At 40.6% G+C, this 24655-nt stretch overlaps 1 protein-coding gene across 1 annotated transcript in view; it reads left to right on the plus strand.

The window, feature by feature from the left end:
- LOC122096447 (aldehyde oxidase 4-like) overlaps positions 1 to 24655 on the plus strand; it is a 55864-nt gene that overhangs the window by 22213 nt on the left and 8996 nt on the right. Inside the window, exons 12-27 of the mRNA XM_042667004.1 lie at positions 964 to 1057; positions 2008 to 2117; positions 3923 to 4107; positions 5771 to 5933; positions 7817 to 7909; positions 8820 to 8989; positions 9531 to 9645; positions 10195 to 10317; positions 11728 to 11824; positions 15383 to 15507; positions 17149 to 17282; positions 18438 to 18525; positions 18790 to 18876; positions 19074 to 19265; positions 20611 to 20838; positions 23822 to 23917. Of these exons, the coding sequence (XP_042522938.1) occupies positions 964 to 1057; positions 2008 to 2117; positions 3923 to 4107; positions 5771 to 5933; positions 7817 to 7909; positions 8820 to 8989; positions 9531 to 9645; positions 10195 to 10317; positions 11728 to 11824; positions 15383 to 15507; positions 17149 to 17282; positions 18438 to 18525; positions 18790 to 18876; positions 19074 to 19265; positions 20611 to 20838; positions 23822 to 23917 (2100 nt within the window). The remainder of the gene's footprint in view (positions 1 to 963; positions 1058 to 2007; positions 2118 to 3922; positions 4108 to 5770; positions 5934 to 7816; positions 7910 to 8819; positions 8990 to 9530; positions 9646 to 10194; positions 10318 to 11727; positions 11825 to 15382; positions 15508 to 17148; positions 17283 to 18437; positions 18526 to 18789; positions 18877 to 19073; positions 19266 to 20610; positions 20839 to 23821; positions 23918 to 24655) is intronic.

Consider the following 24655-nt stretch of genomic DNA (forward strand, 5'->3'; position numbering starts at 1 on the left):
TTTGCTATGGCTCCACTGGCAATACATTTCTCCTTGATTGTCTCTGGCATGTCTGCCAATCCTCACAGGTGTTCTCACTTTGTGAATCTTAAGACAATTTTCTGGTGGATCACATCTGTAATCCTAGCCTCTCAGGAGACTGAGATCTGAGGATTGCAGTTCAAAGCCAGCCTGGGCAGAAAAGTGCCCATGAGACTCTTATCTCCAATTTTTTTTAAAAAACTGGAAGTGACACTGTAGCTCAAGTATTAGAGTGCTAGCCTTGAGTACAAAGAGGCTCAGGAAGAGCACCCAGAGGCCCTGAGTTCAAGCCCCACAACTGACCAAAAAAATAAAGGAGAAAAGTTAAGATGATTTTCTGAATGACATACTCTTCTCAGTATCAACCGGTCCCCATAAATCCTCCAAAAATCCCTTGTTTGAGTCTATGTAAAGCATGGAGATATATGGCCACAGAAAACCATCTTATTTCGCCCCAGCACTGCACCATTCAAATGCACATGCCCTGGATCCCAGTTCTTTTGAGTTTCCTCTGGTTCAGGCTTACCACCTTCCCAGGAGGCTGGGAAATCTTCCTCACATTTGACTAAACTCTCTTCTCTTGCCCTAATCTGCTGTACCAGCCCCCAAATTCTTGTTCATTTCCCTTACTGTCTATCCTCATAATAAATATGTTTATCAAAAACAAATGCTTCCACACAAACACAAATGCCTATTAGCCTCAGTCCCCAAAAAATCATTAATCCTCCTTGTTGCATGTGGAAGAGAAATATTTCCTCCAGCTATAAACTGAGATAGGGTTAAGATTGGGAATCCAGCATACATCTATTTAGCTGTCTCCTCACAAAGTTACCAGATCTATCTGTAAAATAAAAAAGAGAATGACAAACTTATATAAGTATCTTTATATATAGTATCTTGTCAAATAAATAAATGCAGCTTTTTAATGTCATTTTCTTTTAGACTTTAGGAGGACATGTGGTGAGTCGGCCTAATTTTTCTGACCTAAATCCCATTTTAGCAGCAGGAAATGCAATCATCAATCTGGTATCTAAAGGTAAGAGACCAAGTTCTAGGCATTCTATCTCACACTTACCACTATCAGTTAAGTGACTTCTGCTGTAAATTATGAACTAGGACCCACAAGTATCTACCTTAGTGTTGTAGGCTATAATTGCATCATCCCAGACCTATGGGAGAAGTTGATCAACCATCCTGCTCTCCAGGTGTTCTACATTATTGATCATATACTTCATTGTGTCTAACATGTTCTTAAGTGTTTGACCCATGTATATTCAGCCCAACTTGTAATGTCAAAGCACTTGAAAACAATTAATGAGAGGTCTCTCTGTAACTTGACTTGATGGTATAGCTGGGCACCAGTGGCTCACATCTATAATCCTAGGTACACAGGAGGCTGAGATCTGAGAATCACAGCTCCAAGCCAACCCAGGCAGAAAAATCCATGAAACTCTTACTTCAATTAGCTACCAAAAAAAAAAAAAAAAAGCCAAAATGGAACTGTGGCTCAAGTGGTAGAGTGCTAACCTAGAGTAAAAAAAAACAAACACTCAGGACAGCACCTAAGCCCTGAGTTCAAGCCCCAAGACAGGCACAAGCAAAAATGTTATGGTATATTTATGCCACAGTTTCCTAAAGATGGCAATTTTTCAGACAGAATTTCTTACAACTAAATCAAATTTGTGGGACATTGCAGAAGGCTGTTTCCAGTAACTTTATTCATCTTTAAGCCCCAATTTATAAGTGACATATAATCAACTATGAAAACCTGCTGAGACTTTTCAGCTAATCCGGCCCCACCCTGTCATTCTGCAGAGTATGACCCCAAAGCTCTGGGGACTTGCCTCATGTGACCCACGCTGGGAGCTGGCACCCTGCCCTCTCTCCTGGCTCCCCACCTATATGCCCTCTCACCACCTGATACAGGGGACACTTGTACCATGTTCTGTGGTTTGGTAAGCCTGTCCTAATCTATTTCCTCTGCAGAAGGAGAACGGCAGATTCCTTTAAATGGCCCTTTCCTTGAGAGATCACCTGAGGCCAACCTGAGACCAGGCGAGGTGGTTTTGTCCATTTTTATTCCTCACTCTTCTCAGGTGAGATTCCCAGACCCGCCTCCCAGCTGAGGAAGTCACACACAGCCTTTGAGAAGAAATGTCCCCAACTCTATTCCTAAGTAATTGCTTCAGGTACCACTCCGGGCTACTCCCAAGGAGGGACAAATCCCCAGACAACCATTTGATTTGCTTTCATATCAGGATAATTCCAAAGTCAACTAATATTTATTAACCAAGTAATTGAAACAAGATTATTTATATCCTAGGCTGGTGGCTCACACTTATATTCCTAGCTACTCAGAAAGCTAAGATCAAGAGGATCAAGGTTCAAAGTTTTCTGGGGCAGAAAAGTCCTCAAGATTCCATCACTAATTCACCAGCAAAAAGCCAGGCTAGAGGCATGGCTCAATGGAACACCAGCTATGAGCAAATAAGCCAAGCAAACAAGTCAGTATGAGCAAGCAAGTATGAGGCCAAGGTTAAATCTGGTACTAGGGGAAAATAATATTTCTGTATTTACCATCTACCTACCACTCTAGCTCATGGTACAGTGTTATATCTGGAATACTCTACAGAAAGCTAATGTATGTTACTAAAACTATTTTTAAACGGTTATTAATGCCTGGTATCCTGTCCACCTAGCTCTCTAAATATAACAGGAAGGGCTTGAAATAGGAAACAAAATTTAATCACCTCGAAGAAGAAATGGCTGGGTAAAGAACTGGAGTAGTTCTGGACTAGAAGGTCCAGTGGTAGCACGAAACTCTGTCTTGGAGTGGTGAAAGGCATGTTGCAGCAAGGGGGTCCAGCATTGAAGGGGACAGCCTCTGAGTCTGTGGAGAGAACTGGGTGGCCTTCCAGGCAGGATGACTGCATGGTGTGACCAGAGAGCAGATGAGGGCAGCCGAAGCAGCCAGGTGCAATGGAGCCGGCAGCGTGGCTGTCTCCCCCACCAAGCATAAGTGCAACCACTATGAGGAGTTTGTTTTGCCTTTTAGCAGATGGCCACCATTTTAGGCTTCAAACAAATCCAAATCTAAATGAAGGAGGTGCTGTAAAAATATTGATCTTATAGACAAATAAAATATATTTATTAGGATAGACTGATGGCCAATGCATCAATTCAGGCAGGAGACAGTAATAAACCTGGCGGGAGCAGGAAAGTCTCCACTGAACAGTGCAGCAAATGACTCAAGTGTTTCAAATGCTTCTTATCGTTAGTGTTTCCTCTATCAAAAATGGTCATGCTCAGTAGGGCCTAGCTGGTTGGACTGACTCTCTGTCCCACCCCCACCACCATGATGACCACAAGCCAGTATTCAAGGCTCTATGTTTGTTAACAAGAGTCCACCTAGAACAGCAGATACAAGTATGGTTGTGGTAGATCTTAAAAAGCACCTCATCTCCTACTCTTTCTTTCACCCCACTCCGCAATCTGATCCAACCCAAGCTCTTATTTTTAAAGAAAATGAAGACTCAAAGAGTTCAAGTCATGTATCTGAGGCCGTAGGTGGTGACTCCAAGCTGAAAGGCCATGAGTGTGAGGCTCGACTCTGGAACCAGACAGCTTGGGTTTGAACCCCAGCTCAGCCAGACTTTGTGGTGAACCTTATGCAAGTTACTACTATGTTTTCTCACTGGAGACTTGGAAATGAGTAGAACTGCTGAGATTAAATTGAGAGTACATTGGACAATACTGCCATTCAAACAACAGTCAATGGCTTATAATATCGCCAAAATCATTGACAGGATCTTTTTTTTCGTTAAAAGTATTCATCAGAGTTGCTGCTGTATGATAGCAGATAGCAGAGATAAACACTAAGTATTCTGTTTCCTGTCTACAGTGGCACTTTGTGTCAGGGCTCCGGATGGCTCAGCGTCAGGAAAACGCGTTTGCCATAGTCAATGCTGGCATGAGTGTGAAGTTTGAAGATGGCACAAACATCATCAAAGACCTTCAAATGTTCTATGGAAATGTGGGCCCCACCGTTGTCTCTGCAAGTCACACCTGCAGGCAGCTCATTAAAAGGTATGTCATAGCAGTCTGGGCCACAAAACAGACCCTTATGCTTTTTAATTCTTCCAGAAAATTATTCTTACAATTTTCTGCTAGTTTTTGGAAATACGTACATTTACTCTGGGTACTGGTAGCTCACGCCTGGAATCCTACCTACTCAGGAGGCTGAAATCTGAGGATGACAGTTTGAAGCCAGTCGGGACAGGAAAAATCAGTGAGACTCTTATCTCAAATTAACCACAAGAAAACCAGAAATAACACTGGTTGAAGTAGTAGAACACTATCCTTGAATGGAAAAGCTCAAGGACAGTGCCCAGGCTCTGAGTTGAAGCCCTAGGACCAACATACAAAAAAGAAAAGAAAAAAGAAACATGTATATCTATCCACAAAATTTAGGCACTGCAGATATAGAAGTGTATGTATGTATATACACATACAACATATACATGCAACATATATGTGTATATATGTATATATACACACACGTGTGTGTATATATAAGCTCTCCAAAAGCCAATCCCTTCAAGATACAATGACTGGTTTTTCATAGGCTTTCATAGTAAGATTATTGTGTAAACTTCATGGCTTGAGTAGATCTTACTTTTAAGTAATTATCTTGAAATGTAATTGAATGTCTCCCACATCGAGTCTTGCGAATGAAGAAATCTGAAATGTCCTTTTAATGAAGATGACATAGTCAAAAGACGGCAGAGCCTTCCTCCTGTCTCTCTTGTTACCTGAAGCATTAGAGGAGTATATATTTTAAAAATTCTTTCAGCTGGAGATGCTATCTTAATTTTACTTGCCCATCTATGCTCATTATCTGGAACTTAGTGCAAGTTTTACCTCCAATGCTGAAATAAAACCAAGCTTTCCATAAAAGTTATGAAGAAACTTTCATTTGTGTAATGTTTTACAACTATCTGCGATAACTTGGTCATTGGCCAAATTGGGGGTGGAGGGGGGAGGAGGCACACATGTTGTGTTGAGATAAAGCAAGCAACCAAATAGTAAAAGTTCCACATCTCAGAAAGCTTTGATTTTTAGTACTTTTTTAATTGGATTGGGAGATTTGTTTGTTTTAAACCCAAGGTATTTCAGTTAAGTTCACATTCCTAACTCATTATATTACACACAATAATAAAAGTGCACTCAGTAAAGAACGTTTGGGAGCCACTATATCATACACTAAAGAAAACAAATTAAATACATGAAGGTCTTTTGGTTAGACTTCAAAAGTGACTATGGTTGTAACCCATCTTTCCTTACCCCACTAGTTTAGTATCTTAGTATACTTTCTGCTACTGTAACGAAATACCCAAGAGTGGATAATGTATAAGATGTTTTATTTTGGCTCATGATTCTGGACATTGGAAACTCAAGCGCATGCTTTCAGCAAAGGCCTCTTTGGTGGCAGAGCATAGCTATGTTTCAGCCTATGGAAAAAGTGGAAGGACAAACAGACATTTGCAGAAGACAGAGGACAAAAGGTGCCACCTTGTTCCTAAACACCCTGCTCCAAATAATACAACCCTGGGGAATTATAGTCAGTCTTTTTTATAGATTTCACCACCTTTTTAAGGCCTACCTCCCAACTACTTGAATGGCAATAGCATTTCTACCTGAGAGGACAGTCTATCATACACAGTAAAATTCTCTCATTCTCCCCTACCAGGCAATGGGATGACCAAATGCTGAGTGATGCATGTCGATGGGTCCTGGAGGAGATTCAGATTCCACCCACAGCCAAAGGTGGCATGGTGGAGTTCCGGAGGACCCTCATCATCAGCTTACTCTTCAAATTCTACCTCCAAGTGCGTCAAGGACTGAATGAAATGGTAATGTCTTTGCTGAGTGTCTGGGTGCCTTGACATTATGACCATGAGTCTGCACAGGATGAATGTTTCCAGCCTGGTTTGGATAATACATTGAGTGTACATGGGATAGAGTCTCAGCTTGGAGATTCCCAGCCTCCAGCAACTCCTTCTAGCCCTGCGGGGTTCTTTATTTCCCTCTTCTTCAGTCCTGGGAACAGAAGCAGAGAGCTTTGTCTTTCCATTTGCTTTATAATTTGTGAGACAAACACTAGAATGCAATATAAGTTTGATCAAGCATAAGGGGGAAAAGCCATTAATATTGTAAATTATATATTTTCCTATTTTAAACATTTTTCTTATCAAAATAGTAGTTTCATACTTAGAAAATGTGAATTGGGCCCCAAAGGAAGGGAATGGTCACTTGTATTCTCACCGCTCATAACCAACCACTACTAATATTTTGGTATGCAGCCTTCTAAGCTTTTCCTTATAGACATGTTCATATGTGTTTATTATATTCATAACTGCTTAAGATTGTACCCATCTGTCAATGCCCTTCAGACATAAAGGCCTCATGGCCTATTTATGGAAAGCTGTACCACCATTTGATAGATTATTTTTAAACATTTAAATTATTTCCAGTCTTCTGCTAACTATATTTTTCTTGCCTAGCCTAAAGGAAAATCTCTTCCACAGAATGTTTCTTTAGAATATAGTCCATGCCTATGAGTTCCTTGGGTAAACTTAATCCATAAACTGAACCAAGTATAGCAGACTGTGCATGCATGTTTATTTAATGACTGAGAGCTTTGTTCTGCAATCTCAGCCAGACTTCTTCATTATTTTAGTAACATTATTTATTTTCATTGCTATTATTTTATTCAATTATATACTATCATATATCTCATTTTGTACTGTGTAGCACATTTGTAATATAAATATAGAATCAGATGTAACATAATCCATTAACTATCTTTTTATTGTATGTGTTATAATATTATAATTGTCTTATGTAATATAGATCCTATATTACATATTCTATTATTATAGAAGAATTCAAAACAGAAGCAAAAGAGTTTTAAATCAATTATAACCCAGTAATCATACTCTAATAACTATTAGCATTTTGAACTATATACTTATGTACTTTTTAATATTTATATAAATATATATTTCTTATAAAATGTAATCTTTATCATCTAGCTATATTCCATGTATGAGTGTATGGAAAATGTACATATAAATACACACACACACATATATATATACATACATATATTGGGAGGGTGGTGCTGTTGATTGAACTCAAGGCCTCGTGTTTGCCTGGCAAACACTACCACTTAAGCCATACCCCAGTCCAAACTGAACTATATTTTTTCAGTGTTCATAAATATCCTTCTATAAAATAATTTTTATGATTGAAGAATTTTGCTTCTAAATGTATCATAATTAAACCATTTCCCTATGGTTAACTTTTTAGTTTAATTCTGTTTTATTCACTGTTATAAATGACCTGCAGTCAAATACACTTATTTCTTATACTTATAAATGATTTCTACTCCCTCAGTTGTTTTCTTTGAGACATGTGCCAGAAGATAGGCCTGGGTTGGAAAGCGTAGTCTCTGTTTAGAAATGCACATATTTACATTCATCCAAAACCAGAGCTTGCTAAGAAGGGAAGGCTTCACATCCTGGAAATATCTTTTTCATTTTCTGTGTATACAAATGGACGTCATCACTATGCTTCAAACAGCTGCTATCTAGTCTAGGGAACTTAAGGCTCAAGGCCTTACCATCTTAGAGAACAGATTGGAGACTAGATTGGATAACCCTATTTCTACATAATTTTCCAAGCTGGCAGCTCAGGTTGTAAAATTAAACATGACGTAATATCTTCTTTTCAGGATCCTTACAAATTCCCAGATATCCCAGAAAAGTTCGTGAGTGCTCTAGAAGATTTTCCCATAGAAACACCCAAAGGAATTCAGATGTTCCAGGTCAGTGGGTAGTTTTTGGTTTTTTAATCTCTTTGCATTAAGATATTTACATGTACGTGTCGCTTTCTTTTCATTAACTATGTATTACTAGTAAAAGTAAAGTCTATTAAAAAAAAGTGTTACCGGGCTGGGAAGGTGGCTCAGTGGTAGAGTGCTTGCCTTGCATCCATGAGGCCCTGGGTTTGATTCCTCAGCACCACATAAGCAAAAAAAAAAAGAAAAGCTGGAAGTGGTGCTGTGGCTCAAGTGGTAGAGCATTAGCCTTGAGCTGAAGAGCTGAGGGACAGTGCCCAGACCCAGAGTTCAGGCACCATGACTGGCAAAAAAAAAAAAAAAAAAAGTGTTACCTATTATAGACAATTCCCTTAGTTTATCTCCTTTGCTTTTTAGTCAAGGCTACACAAAGAACTAGACCTCTGAATCTCTCTTCTCTACTTTTTTTTAGTTGTATAGCCTAAATTTTTTCCTTTTCTTGGACAATGTCCTTCCTTTAAATCTGAATCAACTTCTCTGCCCTTGGGAAGGATTCATTGCTTGCTTCTAAGAGCTTCCCCAGGATCTAGCGTATTTCCACTGATTTCTATCAATTATGTAAAGAAAAATAAATGATTCTTTATTGTTATCTAACACATTAATATGTGTTTATATGTTCTAGTTCCTCAGAGAGACTGCAATCCTTGACAGCAGAAACCACACCTTCTACTTTTTTCTTTTCCTAGGGTGAAATGCATTGAAACCATGATCTATCCCCTCCCTTAGTGTTCAAGGAATATTTAGTAACCTTGGCTCACAGATACAAACATCCAATTACCTAAACTTAGTCTTGCCTTGCGAATAAGCTACATATAGCAGATCCCAACTTTTAGAGCATGAGAACTTCTGGTGAAAAACTTCTTTTGTTCATTAACAGTGTGTGGATCCTCACCAATCCCCACAAGACCCAGTTGGACATCCAGTCATGCACCAGTCAGCCATTAAACACACCACAGGGGAAGCTGTGTTTGTTGATGACATTCCGCCCATCAACCAAGAACTCTTCCTTGCAGTGGTCACCAGCACCAAGGCTCATGCGAAGATCTTGTAAGGAACTAAGTGATATGCCTGTGTTACTGAGATGCATTCTGATTGAGAGCTAATTACATACTTGTCTATTTACAATAGTTGACTCCTCTTCTGAAGGAGAATCATTTTGTAAACACACTTAAAAAGATTTTATTGCCTGGGCCCTGGTGGTTCACATCTGTGATCCTAGCTACTCAGGCTACTGAGATCTGAGAATGAAGGTTCAAAGCCAACCTGAGCTAACAAATCTAAGAGATTTTTATCTCCAGTAAACTGGAAAAACTCTGGAAGTCGAGTGCTAGAGAAGCAACCTTGAAGAAAAAAGCCAAACAAGAGTGAGAACACAAGGTCCTGAGTTCAAGTCTTAGTACCAAAAAGAGTATGTCCAAGAGTTAGAACACCTGATAAATACCAATTTTTTTTTATCAGAATAGACTATGTTTGGTTATGGAACCCACTGACTTGATCTATGATTTGATTATAGAGCCCATTTAAAGAAAATTGCACAGAGGCTTTACCCCGACAACTTTAATGCTTGCCTCCATATTTTCCCTCCTAGATCAATTGATACTTCAGAAGCCATGTCACTTCCTGGTGTGGTTGATGTAATCATGGCAGAGGATGTCCCAGGGGATAATAACCATAATGGGGAGATTTTATATGCACAGCATGAGGTATGGGATAAGCAGATGGCTTATTATTTCAATGTTTTGTTTAACCCAATTATCAGTTATGACCATGACATCCAGCTTCACTTTCAGACCACAGAAACTTACTAGAAGCCGATGACTCTGAGTGATTTTCCACTCCCCTTTGACATCATGGATCCCCTTGAGATTCTGATAAAAAGCCATCATAAGTTCTCTCAAGGAAGTCCTCCAAGTAGCTGAGAAAGCCTGAGAATCAGTGCAAAGCATGAAACACTGAAAGAAAAGCAGAATGCTAGGTGGACTGGATCATGGCTTGTGCCGTGAGAATGACGAGTACAGGCAGAGGCAGCAGAAGGCCGATCAGTAAAGTCAGATAACCAAGCTGTGTCTCTCTGACATTTGTGTCCCTCGAGTCCCTACTCACACCCCATCTTAACTCTATTTTCATAAGTAGAAAATAGTATTCTCTGGAGCCACAAAAGCCCAGTAGGTTAAATTTAGGATGGAGTAGTCATAAGTCCTTCTTGATGATTCTATGGTTTAGCTAATTGACAACATGTGGCCTCTCCACAGGTAATCTGCGTAGGTCAGATCATCTGCACTGTGGCTGCCGATACTTATGCACATGCGAAAGAGGCAGCCAAAAAAGTGAAGATTGCTTATCAAGACATAGAGCCGAAGATCATTACCATAGAGGTAATCAGACCACTTCGCATTCACCAGGAATTGGATGGTGTGCATTGGCAAAATTTAACCAGGAGGTCATGAAATTATTCAAGTCAGGCTCCATCTTCACTTCCTCCAGTGTCTCGCTTTGAGAGTATAGCTTTCAGTAATCTATATGTCATTGTCATGAAGTACACTGAGATCTTTACTACCGAACACCCTTCTTCTCAGCAAAGCCTTTTCTGGGACTTGGGGGAATGAAATATTCTGAGTCTATTTACCTTGAGAGATCTTGCAAAGCCAGGCAAAAAAGATCAGTAATCCCAGAGAAATGTCTTCATGACATCATATAAACAATGAGTGGGAAAGCCTAGCGCACTGCCTGTAAAACTTATAAAAGTTGTATCAATGCAGGAACCAATGGCTCACGTCTGTAATCCTAACTATTCAGGAGGCTGAGATCTAAGGATCACAGTTTGAACCAGACACTGCAGGAAAGTCCATGAAACTTATCTTCGATTAACCACCAGAACACCACAAGTGCTGCTGTGGCTCAAAGTGGTGGAGTACTAGTCTTGAGCAAAAAAGCTCAGGGACAGTGCCCAGGCTCTGAACCATGATCCTCAGCCTCAGTCTCCTTTATAGCTAGGATTACAGGCATGAGCCACCGGCACCGGGCTTATCTACTGTTTCTTAATAGAAAACCTCCACTCCAGCTAGCCTGGCCTTGTCCTCATTTTATCTCTCACTGTGTTTTACCCTCAAACTATTACTTTTGTCCTATTATTGTTGTTGTTGTTATCTTTAAGTAGTAATACAAAGGAGTTGCCATTTAACAGAGCAATTTATGGATACAATATTATATCTTGATTAGTGTCATCCCTTTCAACATTCTCACTCATCCCTCCCCTACCCACTCCTTCACTCACTCTTCTTAATTTTAAGGTTATACATTGGATATGAATTTTCCCCCTCTTTATTCATCTGTCCTTTTCCCCTTGACCCCAAAACTATTATTTTATGATGTGCCCTTGGCTTGAAATGATTCAGGATCTGGTTAGGGTAGCCAATTCCTGGCCATTTCTTGGCATTCCAAGCCCCACCAAACTCCTTCTTAACTTGTCTTTACTGTATCACACACATTCCTCACCTCACATGCCTCAGTAACAAAGCGCCTCAGATAATCACTCAGAAATCTAGAGGCAGGGCTGTGTTTGTTCTTATGTCTACCTCAGCCTTGAACAAAATGCCACCAATGGCTGCCACCAATGACTGCAATCCACTTGAATCTGCCTTCTTCCCATTCCTTACATTGATTTAGGATGTGACTGACTTTGAGCTCAGATAGAACAGGAACGTGGGATTACAATAGAGGGACACATATCTTATTAGAATGAAAAAAAAATAATGATTTGTTGTGGTTTTTTTCTTCCACTATAGCAAGCCCTAGAGCATAATTCCTTTCTATCTGTTGAGAGAAAAATTGAGCAAGGAGATGTAGAGGGTGCATTTAAACATGTGGATCAAATCGTTGAAGGTAAGAACAAGTCTTGAGCCAGAAAAAAAAAGGAAGCTTTCTCAAGCCAAAGGCTCTAAGGTTAGTCATCAAGCTTGAAAAAAAATGAGGTAAGGCAGTGCTTCTCTATCCTAATATGACTGCTAAATAGCAATTGAAAATGCACAATAAGTTTACAGCTTTATGAATTTGGGCATATGCATCAGCCTATGTAAAATACAGCTGCCATTGAGGTATAGAACATTTCCAGCACTTAGAAATCCTTCTTGCATTCTCTAACTGTGCAAAGCAATGTTCTTACTTTTCTTATTGTGGATTGGTTTGACAAACTTTGAACTCACGTAAGTGATTTCTCTAGTGGCTATTTCTTTTATTTGGCATTATGGGTGGAAGATTCATCCATGTTCTTACATAGATAAATAGTTCTTTTTTATTGTTTGGTAATATTTCACGATACAAATATTCCATAATTTAGATATCCATTCTACTGTTGATAGACACTGAGTTGTTTTAATGATCCCTATTACTTCAGTGAAAATAACATATCTGTAAAGAAATATATCCAGAAGTTAATTGCCAAGTAATAACATATTTATATGGTTAGCTTTAGTATTCAGTGCTACTATTTTGTGTGTGTATGTGCCAATCCTGGGGCTTGAACTCAAAGCATGGGCACTGAGCCTGAGTATATTTTGCTCCACTTGAGCCACAGTTCTACTTCCAGCTTTTTAGTAGGTTTTATTGGAGATGATATTCTTTTTAAATTTTGTATTGTTATTGTAAAGGTGATATACAGAGGAGTTATAGTTACATAGGTCAGATAAAGAATACATTTCTTTTTCCCAGTTCTTCCCTCCCATCCCCACTCACAAGATGTATAGTTCATTTTCAAGTACATTGCTGTGTTGTTTGTTCCCCCTTTTTCCCTCCATTTCTGTGCCTCCCCTTACACTCTCAAAGACATATAAATGAACAAACAGAACAAAAAGAAAGGAAAACAAAAGCATCAAAAAAGAACAAACCACCTGTTTCCATTTCCAGGAATTCATTTCGATAAATATTATTTTGTCTGATCGGATGCATGTAGGCATTATGTCTTTCTGTTCCTCTCCTAAGAGTATCTTCCTTTCATCCCACTATATGTGACTGCCTAGAGACCTGTATAAGTTATTATGTCCCGATGTATTTTAGATGTGGCTTCCACATATGAGAGAAAACATGCATCATTTGTGGAGATAAGATTCTTGTAGACTTTCCTGCCTGGGCTAGCTTTGAACTGCAGTCCTCAGATCTCACTCTCCTGAGTAACTAGGATTACAGGTGTGAGACACTGTCACCCAGCTGTTTCATATTTTTATAGGTAAAAATTGATTATAATCAATAATATAATTGTATAATATAGACATATAATGAATATTAGTGCAATTAATCATATAAATATTTAGCTGATCTATTTGTTGATTTATAGATTTTTTTAAACCCTAGCCTGGGCTTTGAAGCACAATGGTGTGTTCTCTGTTTATATTCTTATCCAAAGGGTGACATATTGACAAGATGCCATTTGAGATTTTGACCAATGTGGAAGTTCAGAATTTAGCACAGTGGGAAATCTGAAACACGAAGGAATCTTGGCAGCAATGACCACAGTCATTGTGGACAGGAAGTGAAATCCAGTGGCTAAGACTTAGGTGGCCTGTGTATGAAGCCCAGCTCTACAGGTTACTATGTGGATGACCTTGGGCTGCTTAGTTAACCTTTTCCATGTCTCATGAGACGTGGCATCAGGACAAAACAAACTAATTGACCTTGAAGTGCTTAGCCTTAGAAAATACCCAGTAGTTTATAATCTTATTGAAGTGTAAAATAAGTAAATTGAATTTAATACATGCTACTGTAGTGTAATGCTTTTATTGAGAAAGCAAACTGAGAAAAAAGGGCCACCTTTCTTTCTGTATCTTTAAAGGATCTGTGTGCAGATGTCTCCCTCCCGTCTCTCACGTCAGGAAGAACAGAATAAGAGACAGTCAGAGATTCTTATCAGCCTGGCAATGGCACTGAAAGGAAGCTGCATAACAAATCTTGCTAAAACAACTCTTATCTCCCATAAGTTTCCCCCATATATTTATCTTCCTGAATTTTACCACCTATCCAAAGGGATCAAACCCATTTCATTTACCTTGTCACTTCTCTAAATAGGCTTTTGTTGAGATGCTGTATGTGCTTCAGCTTAGACTACCGCTTACGGATTTTATGTCATTTCTGTGAGCGCTTACCCCAAAATGTATGAAATAAAAACCTTTCTCCTGTTTGAAAAAGAAAATCCTTCAGGAAATGGAAACAAGAGGTGTTTTATTTTCCTTTGCTGCTTTTGTTTTCTTTTCTTTTTGTCTTGTTTGTTAGTTTATCTGTCTTTTGGAGGGACAAAGGGTGAGCAAATGCAGCAGTGGTCTCACTAGACACTCTGTTGATAATGAACTACAACTCGTGGGTGGGATAGGGAGGGAAAAACTGGGAGAGAGCCAGGGAAGGGGTGACATTGCCCAAAAGAAATGTACTCTTTACCTGACTTAAGTAACTCTAACCCTTCTGTACATCACCTTTAATAATAACAATTAAATAGCTAACTAAATGAAGAAATGTTTAAGTAAGCTAAGCAAATCCTAACTACTTAGGAAGCTTAGACTAGAAGATGGTATCTGAAAGCCAGCCCGTGCATAAAAGACTCCAAGACTCCATCCCCAAGTAACCAGAAAAATACTGGGCTGGGGACATGGCTCAAGTGGCAGAGCACCAACTGTGAGCAAGTAAACTGAGCTAGAGTGAGACCCTGAGTTCAAGCCCCGATAGCCACACAAAAATTAAATTCAAGCTTAAATTCACTCTGTGCATTTGTGTAAATAGACCGAGGTGGGGGCCTGAGTCACATTTTGTTGTCCCTATAAATAATTTTAAATAATTTTTGACTTGTAGCAAAACAATTGGTTTATTTTAATGGAATATGCGTCTTTCCGATGATGTGCAGGTAACCAGGTGCAAGTAAAAATACTGTCTTTTAAGAATTAAACCAAGGTAAAATGCCTCTTTTAGTGTATCCTACAAAATGGTAAAAAGATACTGAACAAGGCCAGAAGAGTAGGCTGCTATTAAGGTCAAGATCAACCTCAGCTCGGCCGCTTTAAACTGTTATGTCTGTGAGCAAGTTACTTATTCCTTCTGTCTCATTCATGGTCAGTATCTCCAAATTGAGGTAGACATGACAATTCTCTACCCCGTTTTACAGTTGTAGACACAACCTGGTCAGATTCACTAAGTGGAGGTGGCTGAGCCTGCACATGTAGCCAGATTATCTGTTCTCTCAAGTTCAGCAAAGCACAAGTCTATTCACTGTACAGAAAAGGAAATGAGGCCAACACAAGACAAGGGGGGGGAGCCTGGCAGAGCACAGACAGGATTAGAAGAAAAATGTTATAAAGTCGGTCCATAAACTAAAAGAACTCCCTCTTCACACACAAAGCGCTGCCGCCGGAAGTCCTGCATTGGGACCTCAACTAAGCAGTTCCCTTTGTTTGTTCTTTACAGGTGAGGTGCATGTAGAGGGACAGGAACATTTCTACATGGAAACACAAACTATCCTGGTTATCCCCAAAGCAGAAGACAAAGAAATGGTATTACACCTTGGGACTCAGTTTCCAACCCATGTGCAGGTAACCAGATGTTTGGGGAAATGAGATGACGGGTGGTCATGTGTTGGGATTTCTGCATTCCTGTGCCTTGAACTCCCTTCACGTTTGACTGACATTAGCTGAAGACCAGCATGGACAAAATGATTCAGTAATGAAAAGGCCTTTCCAAGTGACCTAGAAGTGTTGCTACTTTCTAAGACACAATACAAAGCTCATCTTTCTCTTATAACAATTGATAGCATAAAACTGAAAGCCTTTGGTTTCTCTTTGTGGTTCATTTGTATTGTTATTCTCTATGACTGTCCTTCTATATGGTGGTGTATGTATACAGCAACTGCATTTCAAAGACATCCTCAGCCTGGCTCAGTCATGAGGATTCTCTATTTGCTAGTGCTTCAGAGTTGCAGTTGCACCTAGGCCAGTGAAGGAAATCCACTCTCATTGGCCCTGGAAGGATGCCAAGCACTTGGGGGTTGTTTAATAATTATACCAAGGAGGGTAATGGTGACAGGCACCACTGAAGAGGAACGCTTTACCCGAGCTTTAAGCAGACACCACGAGATGCTGAAGGGAAGCTACCAGCTGCCTTTCAGGACAAAATGCAAGGCTGAGGTGGCTGATTCAAAGCTGGGATACAGGTGAAGCCTTCATCTGCACACATACTGAAGTAGTCAGAGGAGGAGCGAAGAGAGAAGAACTGTTAGATTAAGCAGTTGTGTGGTTTCTTGCGAGTTACTGAGCATTGAAATCATTTTCTGTCAATTGAAGGAGCGATAAAGAAGACCTGTAAGGATCCTTTTGGCAGAGGGTTTGTGGATCTGGGCTCCAAAAGATAAGATATATGTGCCCAAGTCCCCATTGCTACCTGCCCCCACCATCTTCTGAGGTACAGTCAGCTCTATGCAAGAGCAGGCATTTTCCAGGGGTTAGTGGAAGAAGCTGGGTACCCACAGGCTGCCATATGCCAGAACCTAGGACAGCATGGAAAACAATTCCACTAAAGGATTGAGTAGACATTACTCCAAAGAAGAAATACAAATGACTAATAAAGCAAGTGATAATATGTTCACTATCATCCATCACCCAGGAAATGCAACTCAAAACCAAGGTGAAGCTGGGTGCCAGTGGCTCACACCTGCCATCCTAGCTACTTAGGAGGCTGAGATTTGAAGATCCAGCCTGAGCAGGAAAGTAGAAGTAGAACTGTGGCTCAAGTGATAGAATGCTAGTATTGAGCAATAAAGCTCAGGGACAGCGCCCCGGCCCTAAGTTCAAACCCAGAGACTGGCACACACACACAAAAAAAATCAAATTTTAAAGAATAGTCACATATGCTACAACATGGATGACCCTTGAAAATATGCTAAGTGAACAGAGCCAGACACAAGGATAACATATTTTATCATTCCATCCATATGATTTGTCTAGAACAAGCAGATCAATAGAGACACAGGGTAGATTCAGGCTTGCCAAGTACTGGGAGGCTGAGAAGGGAGAGAAGCCTTTGCTTCATAAGTGCAAGGCTTCTTTAGGGGATGTTAAAAATGTTCTAAAATTAGGTTTTAGATTATTGGTCTACTGAGTTTCTTTTCCTGGGCAAATGGGAAAGCAAGTCAGCTAAGAGCTTACACTGACACAGCTTTGGTGACTTCCCTGTGTTAGGAATTCGTGTCTGCAGCACTGAAGGTCCCCAGGAGTAGAATCGCCTGCCACATGAAAAGAGCTGGAGGAGCATTTGGGGGAAAAGTGACAAAGCCCGCCCTGCTGGGAGCTGTCAGTGCCGTGGCTGCCCACAAGTAAGAGTCACAATGGCCACTGACATGTCAGTAGATTGAGCAGCACAGATGTCATGTGAGTGCCCGCAGCCCCGCATCCCACCTTTCATCTCAGTCTTCCATCCAGCTCCAGTGGGCTGTGTGGAAGGAAGGCCAAAGCCTCAGCCTCTCCTAGACAATGATACTATGTTTTGAAATAAACCAGGGACTCTGCTGCTCCCTGACTCTGATTCCCTTGCTTCCTCCTCACCCAGGAAGGACGTCTAGATGCTAGCGTGGTCATGACTGGTGAACTTCATAACTAAACTACCAAAGTGCACTAAGGAGCACTGAGGGCAAGCTTACCTTTGCCCAGACTACTGCAGCACAAAGGAAAAGCTGTATACACCTGAGCTCATAGATACTTGCTAGCAATAGAAAAAGCTGCCCTATAGGCAGCTGTTTTGCAAAGGCTGAGAACATTTCATCAGAGAGGTCTGAATGAAAGGGGTTGAGCTCAGCAGAGTATTGGGTCTCAACCTTTTAGCCCTAAGTCCCTGTTCTGCTGGGTACTGGTAGCTCATGCCTATAATTCTAGCTACTCAGTAGTCTAAGATCTGAAGATCACGGTTCAAAGTCAGCCCAGACAGAAAAGTCCATGAGACTTTTAGCTCCAATTAACCACCAAAATTCCAGAAGTAGAGACATGACTCAAGTGGTAGAGCTTCAGTCTTGAGTGAAACAGCCAAATATGAGAGAGAAGCCATGAGTTCAAGCTCCAGTACATGTGCACCTGCACACTCACACACAAGCACACACACACACACACACACACATACACATACAACAAAAAGATTCCCTTTCTGATACCATGTTAATGCTCCATCTACTCTTCCAAAGTAAAATTCAAAGTAAGAGACCCTATTTCTACTGCAAAATGACCATGAAACTCCTCAATGCAATGTAACAGTAAATTAAAAAGGAAATTATAACCAAATAATGTATCATCGCAATATGTAAATATTCAGGCATGACTAAACTAGAAAATTCATTTTTTTAACTTTAATGTCATGCAGCTTTCCAAAGGTAAAGGCATGAAAGCCACTAAGCCAAATGACTTCAGGTCCGCTTCTCCCAGCTCCATATTTGGACAATGTTATGAAGTATGTAGCATCCTAACAGAGTTGTTTCCCATAGAACTGGCCGCCCAATCCGCTTCATCCTAGAACGTGGTGATGACATGCTGATAACTGCTGGCCGCCACCCACTCCTGGGAAAATACAAAGTGAGTACTGCAAGCTAGAAGTTTAGCAAAGACAGTTGCTAAATGTCACACCTCTTCAATGGAGTGTTTGGATGCTGCCTAAAGCCAGGCAGAGTCTTCTGTTGGGCACTGTCCTCAGCGCTTCTCTATTGACTGTCACATCCAGACATATTCTTATGCTAAGTATTGGTTCGCAACCATAATCAGATGTGTGTGTGTGCACTGCACAGCCGACTACGCAGAACAACCGTTGAGAGCACTGTCTTCCCTGTGATCACTTGGCAGATCGGGTTCATGAACAATGGAGAGATCAAAGCTGCTGATGTCGAGTGCTACATCAATGGTGGATGCACTCCTGATGAATCAGACTTGGTAAATGAGTAATACGTCTTTTGCGGGCCTTACCCAGAGAGCTGTGCACCATCCTTTTACAAATTTGGTCATACGCTTTTATGAATTTTATCATATAGGTTAAAGAAGTGCTGTGAAGGGTTTTGGCTACATTTCAGCTATGTAGATTTGAATATCAGATGGAGGTGAAGCTTTGTTTTATTTTTGCTTTAATTCAGGTGATGCAGTTTATTGTGCTGAAATCTGAAAATTCCTACAGTATTCCTAATTTCCGCTGCCGAGGTAGGCCTTGCAAAACCAATTTGCCATCCAACACAGCCTTTCGAGGATTTGGCTTCCCTCAGGCAACGGTGATGGTAGAAGCTTATATAACTGCTGTGGCAGCACGGTGTAACTTACCCCCGGAAGAGGTAAACAGTCAGAATGCCCGGATGATCATCTGTTCACATAGCTTCAGCTCCTAACAGTGTTATATCAGCTTCCCTGTGGTTTCAAAGAAAAATTACATTGTCCATCATTAGCTTTTGTTGTAGTAGTGAAGTCAACCACAAAAACCTAGTAGTTTCAACAATAGTATCTCTTATGGGTCTGTGGGCCAGTTGGAGCATTCTTGTGGTCTGGGCTTGGTCAACTGGAACTTTCTGGTTTAAGATGGCTTTGCTGATGTGTCTGGTAGTTATCTGGCTGCTGGGGATACTTCAGCTGGAAAGAAATCTGTTTCACTGTGTCTCTCACCCTCCAGGAGGCTGGCCTGAAGTCCAGGAGGCTGGCCGAGAGAGTCATTATCATGATGAGGATCACAGATTCCTAAGAATGGCAAGAACGTGGCATGCCTAAATGCACAAGCAGTTTTCAAGTCTCCGTATTACTATGTAGGGTGGCATGGGCTAAGTCACAAAACTAATCACAGAATTAGTCTAAAACTATTCTAGTGTAGGAAGAGGGAGGAATAGTTGTAGCCATTGGTGCAAACATTTTACCACAATTCAAGACTGGAAAGCTAATTTGAGAACGTCTATGAAGAACAGAATTGTGAAGCTGTACATTAGCAGCTCATGCCTATAATCCTAGCTACTCAGGAGCAGGCTGAGATCTGAAGATCATAGTTGAAGGTCAGCCCCAGCAGAGAAGTTCATGAGACTCTTATCTCCAATTAAATAGTGAAAAGCCAAAAGTGGAGGTCATGTGGTAAAAGTAAGAGACCCTGAATTCAAGCCTTGGTACAGGCAAGGAAAGAAAGAAAGAAAGAAAGAAAGAAAGAAAGAAAGAAAGAAAGAAAGAAAGAAAGAAAGAAAGAAAGAAAGAAAGAAAGAAAGAAAGAAAGAAAGAAAGAAAGAAAGAAAGAAAGAAAGAAAGAAAGGAAAGAAAGAAAAGAAAGAAAGAAATGAAGGAAGGAAGGAAGGAAGAAAGGAAGGAAGGAAGGAAGGAAGGAAGGAAGGAAGGAATCTTGAATTCAGAGAACTTTGTCTTACCATTATTAGAGTTAATAATCACTCCTGATAGCTCTGCAGCTTCTTGTTAATTAAAATAAACACACTTCATCTATAGAATGTACAAAGTATTTAGTAGTGGTTTCTATTGCTATTCTGTTATAATTTCATTGTTAGACACGTCCACTTGTGCTGGCATATTTGTGGCCATCTGAATAGCTGCTTCTTTCTTTAGAAAAGTTTCTCAATATCAAACATTAAACAAAAATACATGCTTCATATGCATCCATCCTTAAAAAAATCATTTTTATTTTCTACCTTTCAGGTCAGAGAAATAAACATGTATAAGGAAACTAGCAAAACAGCCTACAATCAGACATTTAATCCAGAGCCCCTGAGAAGATGCTGGAAAGATTGCCTGGAGAAATCTTCATTTTATGTTAGGAAACAGGCTGCAGAGGAATTTAACAAGAAGAATTACTGGAAGAAGAGGGGGCTTGCTGTCATTCCCATGAAGTATACCATTGGGGTTCCTATGGCCTTCTATAATCAGGTGAGGTGGGGAGATATGTCTCCTCTCAACAGCTCGTTTCCAAATGGCTGATTCTCTGATCAAAAACAAGCATGGGCTAGAGGTATAGATCAGTGGTACAGCATGTATAAGGTCCTAGGTTCCATCCCCAACACGAAAGAAAGAAAGAGAGAAAGAGAGGAAGGAAGGAAGGAAGGAAGGAAGGAAGGAAGGAAGGAAGGAAGGAAGGAAGGAAGGAAGGAAGGAAGGAAGGAAGGAAGGAAGGAAGGAAGGAAGGAAGGAAGGGAAAAAAGGCAATTGTGTGTCACCAAGGCAATGGCTTCTGATGTCTCAAAAGATAAGGAGTAGGGGCTGGAAAGGTGGCTCAGTGGTAGAGTGCTTGCCTTGCATGCATGAGGCCCTGGGTTCAATTCTTCAGCACCACATAAGCAGAAAAAAAATCCGGAAGTGGTGCTGTGGCTCAAGTGGGGTAGAGTGCTAGCCTTGAGCTGAATTGCTGAGGGACAGCACCCAGGCCCAGAGTTCAGGCCCCACAACCAGACCCAAAAAAAAAAAAAAAAGATAAGGAGTAATTCCCTTTATCAAGATATAGAGTAGATGTAAGCAAGGGTTGGGGACTACAGGTATCAGAATAGATGTGGCAAGATACAATATTGAGGACCTCAGGAATCAATCAACAGACATTCAGCTCAGGTAGGCCCAAACATGGGTACTGGAGAATAAAGCCAAATTTTAAGTCAGTAAGAGAGCTGGAAGTAAGGAGAGAGGAATCTTTTCTCACTTTCCTAGTTTCTAGTGAGGGGAGAAGGGTGATTTGAACATAGGGCCATTAGGCACATTAGAGGTTCCCTGCTACACACCCGATCCTAGAGTTTCTAGGCTGAGGCTCCTCTTTCAAAATATAACAATCAGCTGCTGGTGGCTCATACCTGTAATCCTTGCTACTCAGGAAACTGAGATCTGAAGATCATGGTTCAAAGCCAGCCCAGGCAGGAAAGTCCATGAGACCACCAAAAAAAGCAGAAGAAGAGCCGTGATTCAAAATGAGAGGATGCTAGCCTTAAGCAAAAACAAAAACAAAAAAAGCACAAAAAAAAACAAAAAATAGCTCCAGGACAGCACCCAGACCCTGAATACAAGCCCCATGATTGACCAAACAAAAAAAAAAAAATCTTATAATTTGTGGGCAGGGGTGGGAATGTGAAACTGGGAAAAAGCAAAGAAAGAGGTAACATTGTCCAAAAGAGACATGTACACATTACCTGAATTGTGAAATGGAAAGGTCTGTGAACACCACCTTAATAATAACAATTAGATTGTATTTTTTTAAGTTTTTATATTGCTGAACACCAGTGGTTCATGCCTATAATTCTAGCTACTCAAGAGACCGAGATGCAGAAGAATATAGTTCAAAGCCAGTCTGGGATGAAAATGCTGTGAGAATCTGCCTCCAAAATAGCCAGCAAAAAACCAGGTTGAAAGCCTGACTCAAACAATACAGAGCACAAGCCAAGCTAGCAAACATGAGTCTCTGAGTTAAAACCCAAGTACTACTGGGGATTAATAAATAAGTAAATAAATAAGTTCCTGTTAGGAACTTAATGGTTCAAAAAAAATCTATCACATCCAGAACACTGGAAAAGATAAGTTAGTTGATACATATTAGGAGCCTAGGCATTCATAGAACAGTAGGGTTCCAGACCACATGCATGAGTGTCATTTAGATTACTCCTTTTAAGAAAGTCTACCAATTTATAGAAGCACCTTTTTATACTCCAGCCATCCAGCGGTCTCTTTCCTGTGGTGTGGTTCCTAGAGCCACACGCAGGTTCTATGGCTTCAAGCCAGCCTAAAAGATGGATAACAGCAGTTACTTAGCAAAGCCAGCTGACATCATCTTCAAGAACTGGGCTCAAGTTAGAAACTGGGGATTCTACTCTCTACTTCATCACACTCTGGGCAGCTGGGTTTAGCCTTCCTCCCTCTCTAGGCTTCTAGTCTCCCATGTACAAAGCAAATAATTTTGGCAAGATCAGTGGATCTCAAACCTGAACAACTATCAAAATCACCCATGAACTTTAAAAAATGGGTATTTAAGCTAAGCTTGGTGATTCACAAAATTCCAGTTCATCAGGAGGCAGAGACTGGAAGGATCATGGATCAAGGCATCTGGAGAAAAAGTTAACTAGACCATATCTTAACCGACAAGTTAGATATAATGTTACATGTCTGTGGTCTCAGCTACTGGATAGTATAAGTAGGAGGATCAGGATCCAAGGCTGGTCCCAGGCAAAGACATAAGACCCTATCTGAAAAAAACAACTAAAGCAAAAAGAACTAGAAGCATGAGTCAAGCATGGCAAGCACAAGATTGAGTTCAAGCGCCAGTACCCTTCAGGTTCAACCTCCAGCCTGTGACTGAATTAGAGTTTTTAGAATGAAGTAGGCATGTGCACACGTACACACACACACACACACACACACACACACACACACACGCACACACACACACACACACACACATGATTCTGAAAATAAAACAGTATCTAGAAACTATAAAACATCTCAAGGCTCTTCCAGATTCTCTAGAATTTAGAAGTCATGCCTAGGGATTTAGTCATGCAGGTTCCATTTGCTTTCAATTAATGTTTTAATTCATTCAATTAATTTTTAATTAATTCAATTAATTTCAATTAATGTATAGGGAGGAAAAAAAGAATGAAATACCATGCAGTTTGGGACTCTGAGAAGGCAATTCCCCAGACAACCAAAAGGAATCCAGGAGACAAGAGGGAAGGAATATGACTTGTCTTATATATCTGCCTTGATTGATGTCAAGTCTGGGATTTTGTAACCAACAATAATAGCTCTCTCCTCCAGAATAACAACGAGAGATCGGTTCAATGGAGCAGAATCGTTCATCCGGCAACCTTGGGTCAACTCACAGCAGTATTTGTCTACCTCAGTTTCCAAACTGATGTTACAATTGCAATTACTTCTCCAGGCAGCAGCTCTGGTCCACATCTATCTGGATGGCTCTGTCTTGCTGACTCATGGCGGCTGTGAACTGGGACAAGGCCTGCACACCAAAATGATTCAGGTGAGACAAGTGTCTGTGCCACCACTGTGGCAGTCAGTGAGCCAGCTGTTTTCTTGCTGCGCAGGAGAAATGCCATCACACTAAATGCACAAGTCAATTGGTAGACTCATCCTGGCTTTCAGGAATGCAAAAATGCAGGGAACGGGTGAGGAAAGTGAGGTGTTAGAATTCAGGAAATATGCTATATTGTTTCTTCTGCTTATGAAAGACCCAAGCCCCTAAGTCTGCTGAAAAACATGATTCCAGTTTTCAAAGATAAAATATTTATCTTAAAGCAATAATGTGGACATTCAAGTCCTCAATTAGAAATAAATGTGTCTGGGGCTGGGCTCAGTGGTAGAGTGCTTGCCTTGCATGCATGAGGCCCTGGGCTCAATTCCTCAGCACCACATAAGCAGAAAAAGGCAGAATGGCGCTGTGGCTCAAGTGGTAGAGCCCTATCCTTGAGTTGAAGAGCTGAGGGACAGCGCCCAGGCTCAGAGTTCAGGCCCAATGACCAACAAAAAAAAAAAAAAGAAAGGAAGGAAGGAAGGAAGGATGGATGGATGTCGGGCTAGACACAGTGAGTTTGTACCTGTAATCCTAGCCACTTTAGGAGACAGAAACAGTAGGATTACAGTCCAAGGCCAGCTCCGGAAGCTGGTTAATGAAATCCTATCTCAAAGAACAAGCAAGCTACGAGAAGTGGCTCATGACTATAATCCCTACTACTCAGAGAGTAGAAGTTTGAAACCTGAG

The sequence above is a fragment of the Dipodomys spectabilis genome, unplaced genomic scaffold (assembly GCF_019054845.1).
Source record: "Dipodomys spectabilis isolate Male_0828 unplaced genomic scaffold, ASM1905484v1 ptg000373l, whole genome shotgun sequence".
NCBI classification, from domain to species: Eukaryota; Metazoa; Chordata; class Mammalia; order Rodentia; family Heteromyidae; genus Dipodomys; species Dipodomys spectabilis.